Genomic DNA, 11,835 nt, shown 5'->3' with positions numbered 1-11,835 from the left:
GTAATTTTCATGTATCAAACTGAAACATATGTGTGTAATATGTCAATAACTGGGTGAATATAATTCTTAATGTTACTAAAAATGTTACAAAAATGCATCTTTTCTCCGACTCGTAGTATTGTGTGACAAAAAGAACGCAACAACCCACGTTTACTCGTTTTCCGACATGGATGTGACGTCACACTTGAGCTACTAGTCGCGATTACAAGACCAAAAGAACGCACCATAACAACGACATTAACAACTCTGCTCTTTAATGGTCCCATTTCAGTGAGCCAGCATACTGCACCTGTTGATATATAATGCACAGAATAAACAAGATGCACTGTCAAAGTAAAAAAAGACCACCACACATAAAAATCTTAACATTTATTGCTGTTTCTGAATACCGCACTGAAAGCAAAAGCATTCAGAGTATACACAGAAATTATACAATTATATATGGTTTCACAAAGGCAGTGAACACATACTGTATTACAATCTACAAAAATCTACTTTACAGAAATTTAAAATTCTAAATATCAAAAAGTACAGCTGCAGAAACAGGTGTAGAACTGGAACCAGAAACTGCTCTGGATATCGGTCGGTAAAACAACATGGTGACATCACGATACAAAGAAAGCAGAAGTCATCTTTGTACTTACAGCTGGTTTTACAACTGGCAGACAAAACAAAAACATACTCCAAAATAACTAACTGAATTGAAATGATCATATAAATTATGGTGGTTTTATGAATCCAAAATATATAATTTCACAGAAGACACCTCAACAAGGTAGCATGTCATTGTACTGTTAGTGGGATTGGTAGTGTATCATTGCAAAAATATGGTTAAAATAATATAAGGACACAAATGGAAGAAGAAAAAAAAAACATCTACCATCTCATAAGGATGGAGAAATACATTTTAAAACAATGCATGTTCTCAACAGCCTGGTGGAACTTGGTGGAGTAACAATATAGTGGTGGTGGGCTGTTCCCTTCAGGTCATTGCTTGACTAAAAAGAATATGTTTTACATAAATGGTGGTGGTAGCTCATATCCTGACAAACAAACGTCATAAGTAAACAGGGGCTGGTATGGCTCTGTTCTGACCCTGGTGGTGTGGTACGCTGGGCTTTAAGGGTACAAAACAGACTACCAATCCTGTCACAATGTCCACATGGCTGGAGTGAGTGGTATAAGAAAAGAACCAGACCACCCCAGCATCCAACAAGCCCGTTGAACACCAAAAAAAGAAGAAAAATAAAAAGAATCCAGCTAAGAAACTCAAGGCTGCTGAAACCAACCTCTTTTATGGGAAACTTAAAAACAAGAGGATAAGAAGCTCAATAAAATATTCCAGTTTAAAAAAAAAAAAAAAAAAAAAAAAATTGTCAAATGAAAATGTATATGCCCACATCAATGCCAGGTAGCCATTTTGGAGGAGTGTCCAAAAGCGGGACGTCTTGTGTACGAGGTGCAGTTCTCATCATTCCCAGTGACAGTCAAGCTGGATTCAAGGATAAGCTGGTTTATGGTCACACATGGCTGCAGGGGGGGCCTTCAATCTAGTCCTGCTCCATGGGCTCCTCGGTGGACCCAGTGTTCAAGATGGCGCTTTCCATGTCGCCCTCTGTCGGAGGTTCGGTCGTACTGCTGGAGGGAGCGAGCGCTACGTCTTCTCTGGCCGCGTCGGCACTCTCCTCTATGCTACAGCTGCTACTGCTACTGCTGCTGCTGCTGCTGACTGGGTCACTGTTGCTCTCCTCGCTGTCCCTGCTGGTCTCGGGGCTCTCCAGGACGCCCGCGGGCGCCTGCTGCTCCGATTGATCCATGTCACTGCCCTCCTCCTGGGAGCCGCAGGGCACCTCCCGCTCAGCCTGCTCGGCCTCTGGACCTGAGCCCGTGCACACCTCGGCCTGCGTGCTGCTCGTGGGTTCTGTGGTGAAAAAAAAAAAAGACAAAAAAACCCAAAATGTTTTAGCCCTGTTCAGACTCAAATGACCCAAATCTTTCCAGACAATTGAAGACAGGTGAATGACTGCTTTTGCTTGTTTTCCTGTCAGGCAGACTTCAAGAAGGACCACTTGCACTACTTCATTTGTCATTCGACAGAACTTGTCACATTCACTCATAAGCTTACAAAACGGATTCAAATCTTTCCTTCAAATTATTGCAGAAGTTAAATTACATTTACATTACAGACTTATTTTAAGTCCAGAAGATCACATGGATAATGTAATGTACTATGCCTCTTATTAAAAAAACTAAAAAAAAAAAAAAAAAACTTGTGGCCGGGTTGGCTCAACGGGTAGAGCAGGTGCACATATATTTAGAGGTTAATGCCTCGACGCAAAGGTCCAGGGTTCGACTCTGACCTGAGACGATTTCCTGCATGTCTCCCCCCTCTCTTTCCCCTTTCTCTCCATTAAAGGCGGAAAAGCCCAAAAAATTGTTTTACTGACGGTGAACTCAACCCGGCACAGATTCTTGTACAAGCTGGTTCACTCCCAATACAATGTCAACTGCAACTGGTCAACCGTATTAACGGGAATGCAAATGGACTACCATCTCCAGCTGGCATAGGTTATGAGAAAGACTTTGGGCATTATGAACAACTTTGCTGATCATCACAAAGTGGTGAACTCGCTGCATCTTTGTGAACATTATCATGACCCTCACCTGTTTCCAATTAACCTGTTGACCTGTGGAATGTTCCAAACAGGTGTTTTTTGAGCATTGCTCAACTTTTCCCAGTCTTTTGTTGTCCCTGTCCCAGCTTTTTTGGAACGTGTTGCAGGCATCAAATTCAAAATAAGTAAATATTTGCAAAAAACTATAATGTTTTTATTAAATATTTTGTCTTTGTAGTGTATTCAACTGAATATTAGGTTGAAAAGGATTTGCAAATCAAATCGTTTTCATTTACGTTTTACACGACTTCATTGGAATTGGCGTTTGTTATTTAGCCTACCCACATTGATAAAAATGGGATAAATTCTAAATAAATTTTCCCTCAAAACGCATCACATACAAACCAATTAACACACACGGCGCGTTAAAAAAAACCCAACAACCCTACCTTGGTCCTCAGCAGCAGCAGCACTGCTGGAGGCTTCATTCTCCTTGCTGTACCCAACCTTCTCCTCTTCCTCTTCCTCCTGGACCATGGCTTCGGCCTCTTTTGACAGGCAGGTGGCATGTAAAGGCCTCATAGTGTCCGCCTCCTGCTCTTCCTCTTCATCCTCCTCATCATCTTCTTCCTCCTCGTCCTTGCTGAACTTAAGTCGCTTCACTTCCTGCTGCTCGGCTTCCATGTCCTCTTCTGCATCTTCTGGGTGTTTGTTCTTCAGTGAGCTCCCCAGGGAAGCTCCCGACGCTGAAACCTCACTGATAAAACGCAGAATAAATCAGAGCAGATACAAATGGGATTCCAGTGGGTTTATGTTGAACACAAAGAACAAGGTTTTCTGGTGCGTTAAAAGCTTCTGACGTACCTGGAGTCCTTGTCGTCTTCTTGCTCTGTGTTGAGGTCTTTGTCGTCTGTGCTGTCTGGCAGGCCGTTGGCTGATAGGGAGTTGGCCAGAGACACCTTCGGTCGGTTCAGCGGCCGGGGAGTACCAGGACCGTTCACTTTCCTAATGAAAAGCCATCAATAAAAAAAAAAAGCACGTCTGTTATTATCTGTTGAAATTCAACGCATTTCCATTTTAGGATCAAGGACTACATCGGGCCCCAAAACAACCTCTCCGTAAAAGCAGATGTGTTCCCAGGAAGCATCACTCCATTCATTCTGTTGACAGCACTGCATCCATTTTTCCTGTACAAGCAAGTTAAGAAAAACAAAACTCTTAATGTGTTGGAAAATATAATACCCAAAACTTCATATTAAAAGTTGGTTTTACGTTTATTCTAAAAAAAGTATTTCTTTTGGAACAATACACTTACTCTGAGGTTGGGTGAACACAGCTGACCACCATTACATTCTAGAGGAAGACAAGAATTCCCAAATGAGTGACAACAGCTTGACAATAGGTTAACAACTTGAGAGAAAAACAAGAAAAAAAAAAAAAACACGCTGCTTGGCACATACCTTCTCCACCCCCCGGAGAAACTTATCTGTTCCTGTGTAGTTCCTCTTGGGTTCTGTGAGCAGCTCACACAAGCGCTGGATCGTAAATGGAATTCTAAAATTTAATGGGGAAAAAAAGCAACAGACTCAAAATACAGATCATAGAAAACTTGTCATTTAGGTGGTCTTCTATAATAATTCAGTTTAATCATTTTATCTATACAATCTGGTACTAAGGGATAGTGGGAAAAATATCAAGTATATTACTGTAGCACGATTACATGACAGTGGTCAAATAATTGCGTTTGTGATACTTTAATCAAGACAATCGATTATCAATTTTGTTGTCGGGCAATTTTCTGTCAATTGCCTATTTGAGTAATCATTTTGGCTCTATTACTTTAATACAGTACATTACTGCCAATCCAACCTTTTAAAAACTTTTCCAACATTTAGGATCCTTTACACTTCCTTTTACCAATTAGTGCATGAAGTAGAAGTTGCCACGGGTCCGCTCGGTTCCTAGTAACGGAGACGGGACCCAGGAATGGGTCTGGGTAAAGTTCTGTTCAATTGCTGTTGGTCTCTGGTCTGTGTATCAACACGTCTAATTCCGAAATGGATCAGAGCACACTCACAATCAGGTCTTATCTTGTGTTACGGCATAAAAATTGCAATAGAAAAATGTGTTAGTAAATAGTTGACCGTAAGCTTAATGTCACTTATGAATCATTATTTCGCATCATCACTGACAGGTGCAGAGTCAACACATTGCATTGTTATTAGCAGTTCCATTGTGGGAACTTTGGAGAAAGCCTTGTAGGGCATACATTTGTCAAATTAGGCTACATCCACACTACTACGTTTTCATTTTAAAAACAAACGATTTTCGTACAACAAGGGTTGTAGCAACTTTTTGGAACTAATCTCCGTTGTTAGTAACACGCCTGAGAACGCATTACCACAGACTATTCAGGTACACGGGTACGTGTGTGCTGGTGTTAGCATGATGTAGGGCTGATAACGCTGCTAGACACTGAATTGTCGCAAATCGCTCAAGTAATAACTGGCCTCCTGCTGCTCAAGAGCACAAGAGCTGCTAGCATCGACAAGTTCAGAAACTGCTGTAATTCGTTATCCTGTTGAACAAGCACCGGTAGTCAAGGCCAGTGACGTTTGTTTTCTTTCAGAAAAGGGTCACGTGATAGGGGCGTGACAAATCAGGAAAGGACACGTCATGACTGATAAGACCCAATCAAGAAGCTAACGTGGGTGTCTGTGTCATTGGCCCTCATTTATGAAACGTGCGTACGACCTAAAACAACGATTCCTACGCAAAGCTCGGCATTTATCAATTTGGACGTGAGCGTAGGCTGCGATCAAATCTCACGTCTGGTCTGAACTCGTGTACGAAAGTTTCTGAGTCAGCGTGGCCTTGCAGTGCAGCATATAATCAGTTTAACAGGAGAAGGAGAAGTCATCACTTATCAGCAATGGCAGATCTGGCTCTTTTAGAAGACCTCTATGAGCCGGTACAATAGTGCACACGTACGCACACGTGCCACGGTGGAGCGCTACATCGGATTGTTTAAGGACAGATGGCTCGCATCAGTGAGGGGGGGGGGACCCTATACACGGCAGAAAAAGTCTGCAACATTGTTTTAGCCTGTGGGGTTCTGCACAAGATCTCGCAGGCAAACTGGGTGCCATAAATGTAGCGATGGAGCCAGATGACCCGATTTGACCGAGTTATTTTGGCTTGTTTTCCCAGCCCCTCTGCTGTCAGGAGACAGGGTCGTGGTGGTGGTCCAGCACGGGGGGGCGGAGGACACGCGCTCTCCCTCAGCTGTGAAAAAAAACACGAGTAAAATAAAAGACACTGCATAAACTCCGCTACCGTGTGTTTATTTAAATATAGGTACACCATGTAGGCCTAAGAGATTGCAATAAGCCTGTATATCACTATTAGGACTATAGAAAATGCGTCAAGGATGTATAAATTAAATAGGCTAAACTTCAGCTGGAGTCCGATTTACTACGGCAACACTGTTGACCGCATCAGTGATCTCTTTCCATTCCGCATTCTTTCTACAGCCTGTAATACCAGTTTTCAGGCTGCCAAAAAGTACACACGTTAGTGCAAATGAACCGGAGATATCAGCGTTTCAATCTCCACCTCTGAAAAGTGCCGCTTCTCAGCCGGATTACGTCTCGCCATGTCGTAAATTGTAGGGGCGAGGCCTCAAAACCGAGAATATATTGGGGAGTGATATTTAAATTACGATCGTTTCCAGCCGCTGCATTTATCAATGTACGACCATTCTTACGCTCTGATACGAACGTTTCATAAATCACACGTGAAGCCTGTCGTAAGATGATTTCTGCGCTCATATCTGCGCTGGTTTCTACGTTAGGTTGATAAATGAGGGCCACTGTTTCTAAAGGTCTGACAAAAATGACAAAACAAGCAATACTAGGGCGTGCTACAGTTGTAACACAGGATGAAGAATTCCGTAAAAAATATGTTGTAGACTACAGATATCTGTAACAAAAAGGGTGAGCTAGAACAGGGGTCCCCAGCCACCGAGCCGTGTAGCATTTGTTACCAGGCTGCAAGGAAACGATATGAGTCGGCAAAAAAATAAAACCTGATAAACATTATTGTAGGGCTGCAGCTATCGATTATTTTAGTAATCGAATATTCTATCGATTATTCCGTCGATTAATTGGATAAGAAATACTTAGTAAACAGCAATAGTAAATATTTATTATTACTGTTTACTAAAAGAAAAGGAAACCTGTTGCTTGTTATATACAAAAGACAAGTTTCCTTTTTTAGAAAAAGCAACATTTTTTATTGCCATATTCCAAGACCCTTAAAAAAAAAAAAAAAAAAAAAAAAAAGAACATTACAATAGTACATTTTTGGTGGCCCAAATGTTAATTTTCACCCCATTCCCCTTCTTGCCTCTGGATATGCAAAAGAGCTGTTCACTGACCAGAGGGTAAATGTGACTGTACGAAGCTTACAGCAGGGCTATTCAACTACACTGTTCTGGGGGGACACATTTTCAGAAGCCTAATACACAGTGAGGAGCATAGATATATCTATGGTGAGGAGAAAGAATAAAGAATGCATGATGACGTCATTCACGTGCATATTAAGTAGCCATGCTGGGGGGAGGAGCCGGTTTGTCTCCGGGAGCAGCTAAGTTTCCAAAGATTAGTAGCAAACTAATAAACAGTTAGACTACAAACCGGCAGCTTTCGTTTTAGCTTGTTGGTAAAACATTGCTATTAGTAGAGTAACATGCTGTAGGCTAGTTGTGTAAAACAGCGCGGTGGACGAGAGCAGCAGACGTTAGCTGCCTTGTGTCGGGTTGGCTCCGTGGAACGGATGTGTACACTGGATGTTTGTTACAGAGGGGATGTAGCAGCATGTCTGCAGCTTAAAATGATCCCAAACACGTTTTCTCTAGCCTGTCTCTCCTCTTAGACCCTCGTTATTTTAATCTTCCTTCATTTGTAATCTGGGCCGTCAGTCTTGTGTTTATATACTGTCTGTGCTTGTTTTGTGTCCGCAGAAGTGCAAACCTATTGTGCGCTAGTAATAATCCTCCGTGGGGAAACACAGTCAGCCGTACAACCTTTGATTTAACGAAGCTTCGAGGCAAAGAATTTTGCTTCGAGGATTTTTTGTAATCGAATTATTCAAGGAATTGTTTCAGCCCTACATTATTGGCTAAAATATAGAATGTAATAACATTAAGCTTGTCTTGGCCAGTCTGTGATACACCTTTCTTAGCCCCTGTCACGTCTACAACACGCGCGAGGTCCACCCGCTCACCTACTACGTGCATGTTGCTAGCTTAGGGAGTATGTTTGACATGACTTCTCTGCCAGCATTCCGGTGGAAAAAAGGATGAATATACTGAAATAGCATCAAAAGCACTGAAAACGTGGGGAATAACCTGGACAAAAGGAACAGTCTTCTGGTGTTGCTGTCCCATTGCCCCTAGATGGAACAGTCTTGTTGCAGGGAAACAAGCCCAGGGGTCTCATTTATAAAACTGTGCGTAGGATCCTTACTAAAAGTGCACGTACGCCAAAAAGCCCATAATGGCGTACGCCCAATAAAAAAAAAAAAAAAAAAAAAAAAAGAGTCAGATTTATAAAACTGTGTCCACGCACACCTGTAAGCAATGTTCCCTTTATAAATCAGAGATTACCTACAAGCGTGCGTACGTGGAATAGCCTCTTATCCCGCCCATTTTTAACCATAAATAGTCAACGCAAAGCACCTCGTGAATGCTGATAAGTATGTTAATGACCCTTGTTCTTTGGCTACACCGAATCATGCCGAGTGGCGGAGAAAAAACAAAAAAAAACTCTTAGACGTTCGGGAATTGCTGCCAATTGAATTATAATTTCGGCCTGTTGTCGCACAGTGTAGGGAAACTGGATCTATAGACCACCTTTATTAATAAAATCTTCCAAAACACCAGGCATTACGGCACGTGGGGACAGCTTCGATATACCAGACGTATATAATAAGATTTAACAGAACTATAGATTATATCCAAACAAGCCTTAGTGATGAAGTTGAAGATTATATATAAATATTTAAAAAAAATTAAAACACACTTAGCTGTCTGACATTTCCCTCTGAAAACAAGCCGGTTTCACCCAGAATGGCGAGGACCTGTATTTGGACCGGGATGGCACAGTTCCGGCACGTTGCCCTCTCTACTGGACCCAATTCAGTACATAGATCCAAGAGCGCAGCTATATTACTATTACAGCTATATTACGGAATTTAAATCGGTATATTATTTATATTATTATTGGTCATTGTCATGGTTCCTGAAGTCTCTTTCTCTCCTGATTCTTCCATTCCAGTTTTCCTGCAGGGCCAGCAGTGCCATCATGCAGCATTACGCACAGGGGTCACCGCAGTATTTATATGTTTAGCCTATAACAATTTGTGATTGTTAACACCTTGCTAAAATCACAGCAACAACTAGTGGTATCCCCCACCCCAAGATACAATTTAAAATCGAAATGTAATAGGCAAACACACTTTTCTTCATGCAGGTTTTGTTATGAACAGTATTAAAGTTTGGACCGATAACGAGGACATTAAGTGTAACGATTGCGCAAGAGCTAAACAGCTGTATTTCCAGACTTTGACATTTGATGATATATGCACAGTTTTAAAGATATATATTTAGTTATTTACACTGCGTCAGCCGTAGGCTTGGCCAGTGAGGGGGATTTTAGACTCGACGTACTCCGGTGGTCACTCAATTCACATCAACAGTACATGCAAATAACTTTAGTCTTGTTGAGAGAACCATCTAGAAGGGCTTTGAAACCGAACTCGCCATTCATTCTCCATTTTTGCTTAAGGAGGTTTCTGTTAGCCATCCACAACATTACTGCATCACTTCCTGATTTCCCAAACTATGGAGTGCCTCAAATGTCAAATCACAGAAAACGTGCGTTTATCACGTGTCAAAAAAAAAAAAAAAAAAAAGTGCCGTTAAAAGGAATCTGCTCGTTATTGACGCGTTAATTGTGACAGCACTCTCTTTCTTTCTATATATACACACACACATACACACACTTGGGGGACCCGTTAGCTAGAGGACACTTATCCATGACATGTGTTGGTCATAGGGAACCAGACATGCTCAATCAGGCTTCTCCATCCAGTCAGCCTGCCAATATTTCTGTCATACGGTCACCTACCCATTGTATCCATTCACAATCTTCAGAATTCTCTCCTTCATATCTTCAAATGGAATTGACTCCACGTTGGGATTAGTAGCACCTCTTTGCTCAGGTGCTGAGGCTCTGAAGTCATCCATCACCTTCTCCAATTTAAACAGGAAGTAGTTCTTAAACTGAGACCACTGAACCCTTGAGAAAAATGGTAAGCAGAATAAGACTCAACACATGTGGAATAACACACAAGAATAGAGGAAAAACTGGCAAAATTGGACAAAAGCATACTATGGCTGGAAGTTGCCTAGGCTATGGTAACATGTTAATTAAGAAGAGGCATGAAAATACAGAATTGCACTAACTAAAAAAATGATTATGCAAACTCTGTATAAACCTTATTCCTGGATCGACCATCTACTGTACAAACGTTTTTAATACAGTTATAGTATAAATAATGTGTTATATAAGATTAATGTACCATTTATTTATTCATCAGACCAGCTATGTTCACTTACATGGTCTCTCCAGTCTTGGCAATATGACATAAAAACTGTTCCAGAAGAGGAGATGCCTCCGTCTTTGCTTGCTTATCAAAATCTGAGGAGAGAAAACAAACCACGGGTTGAACAGTGTTGTGTAACTTTACTAGCCTGATCAGACATGGACAGGCTTTGATTTAATGTAGCCTAACGTTACAGTTTTGACATTCGGCTGCAACCTGCATTTAGCCCACTAAATGAAGCTTGTTGGCTGGTCTCTGGCAACACTTTGGCTGTAGACTATCACACTGTCTAATTAACGTTAGCTATTTACATAACGTAGCGGGCTAGTGGATGCTATTTATCTAGCTAGGTTGCTTGCTAGCTATAACTAGCTTAGCTAAGTGTAGAGCTATAGCTAGGATGTTAAGTTAGCCGCAAAGCATAGCCGGCAAACAGTAACGTTAACCAATAGCCGGTGACACTGGCCAGTTATCTAACGTTATCTCAGCCAAACACATCTGTCAGCAAGTTAAATCAAATTTTGAGGGCAAATACTTATACGTTCGGAAGTATGTCGCTAACGTTATAAAGAAAAGTATTGTATGTAATGAATTGGACAGACAGCTAACCATTTCCGTGTACTGTAGCGTTAGCTAGCTAGTCATGAGTAGCAGCTAGCTAGCGACATTAGCGTGTGAGCTACAATCCGTTTTTTTTTTTTTATAGTATATCAATTGCGGAAGCCCGCGTATTACGCTTGGTCTCAATAAACACAAAACTATTGAAATAAACTGAAGTGACCTCTGAGCGCCTCTTGGAGCGAGTCAATTTCCATCACGACGTTGCCCTCTGTCAGTCTTGTGGATGTAAAAAGCAGAGTGGCGGCTACCGGCTAGCTGCTGCTACTGCTGCTAGCAACGATCTCACAACAGGCAAAGAGGAGGGAGCATTTTAATATGGCGCCGTGAGGTCACTGCCTGTTCAGCAACAGACAAGGCACTGCACTGGGAAGAGCAACATAGCCTTTTGGAATAACTAGCCTGTCTATAAAATAATCATTGATTATAACACAAATATTTAGCAATACAGAATAATTAGCCTGCCTATAAAATAATTGATTATAACAAAATATAGCAATCCATTGATTAAGATGTAGAATGAAATATGAATACAATTGTTGGTGTGTGTGTACTATATACACACACACACACACACAGACACACACACACACACACACACACGTATACATATACATATATATATATATATATATATATATATATATATATATATATACACACACACACACACATATATATATATATATATATATATATATATATATATATATATATATATATATATATATATACACACACTTGTATTGTATTTCATTCTATATATCACAGAGATGCATATGTGAGTATTTGATCGATATGCATGACAACTTCTGTATGCTCCCGCCTCCATCTGCCTACCTGATAATGTGAATTAGACACAGACACAGACACAGACACACACACACACACAGGGCTTTGTGTTTTTGTTAAACATGTTTAGACAATCAGAAAT

The 11,835-nt window shown here is 41.0% G+C and overlaps 1 protein-coding gene across 1 annotated transcript; it reads right to left on the bottom strand.

Annotated features, from left to right (window-relative positions):
* Positions 1–352: 352 nt before the first annotated feature.
* ppp4r2b (protein phosphatase 4, regulatory subunit 2b) lies at positions 353–11,264 on the bottom strand. The gene is made up of 9 exons (XM_028576915.1): positions 11,065–11,264; positions 10,297–10,378; positions 9,806–9,976; positions 4,076–4,169; positions 3,931–3,968; positions 3,728–3,802; positions 3,480–3,620; positions 3,065–3,372; positions 353–1,921 (listed from the first exon to the last, which is right to left on the bottom strand). Exons 1-9 carry the CDS (start codon positions 11,096–11,098, stop codon positions 1,551–1,553), a joined length of 1,314 nt encoding a protein of 437 aa, XP_028432716.1. The 5' UTR covers positions 11,099–11,264; the 3' UTR covers positions 353–1,550.
* Between the last annotated feature and the right edge of the window lie 571 nt (positions 11,265–11,835).

Source organism: Perca flavescens, chromosome 4, assembly GCF_004354835.1.
Source record: "Perca flavescens isolate YP-PL-M2 chromosome 4, PFLA_1.0, whole genome shotgun sequence".
Taxonomy (NCBI): domain Eukaryota; kingdom Metazoa; phylum Chordata; class Actinopteri; order Perciformes; family Percidae; genus Perca; species Perca flavescens.
This window is presented reverse-complemented; position numbering and strand designations above follow the sequence as displayed.

Coding starts and splice junctions, on each gene's coding strand:
- ppp4r2b (XM_028576915.1), bottom strand. CDS start 11,098: ATGGAAATTGACTCGCTCCAAGAGGCGCTCAGAG. Junction 3,373..3,479: donor GAAGACGACAAGGACTCCAG/GTACGTCAGAAG, acceptor GCGTTTTATCAG/TGAGGTTTCAGCGTCGGGAG. Junction 1,922..3,064: donor TGCTGCTGCTGAGGACCAAG/GTAGGGTTGTTG, acceptor TTTTCACCACAG/AACCCACGAGCAGCACGCAG.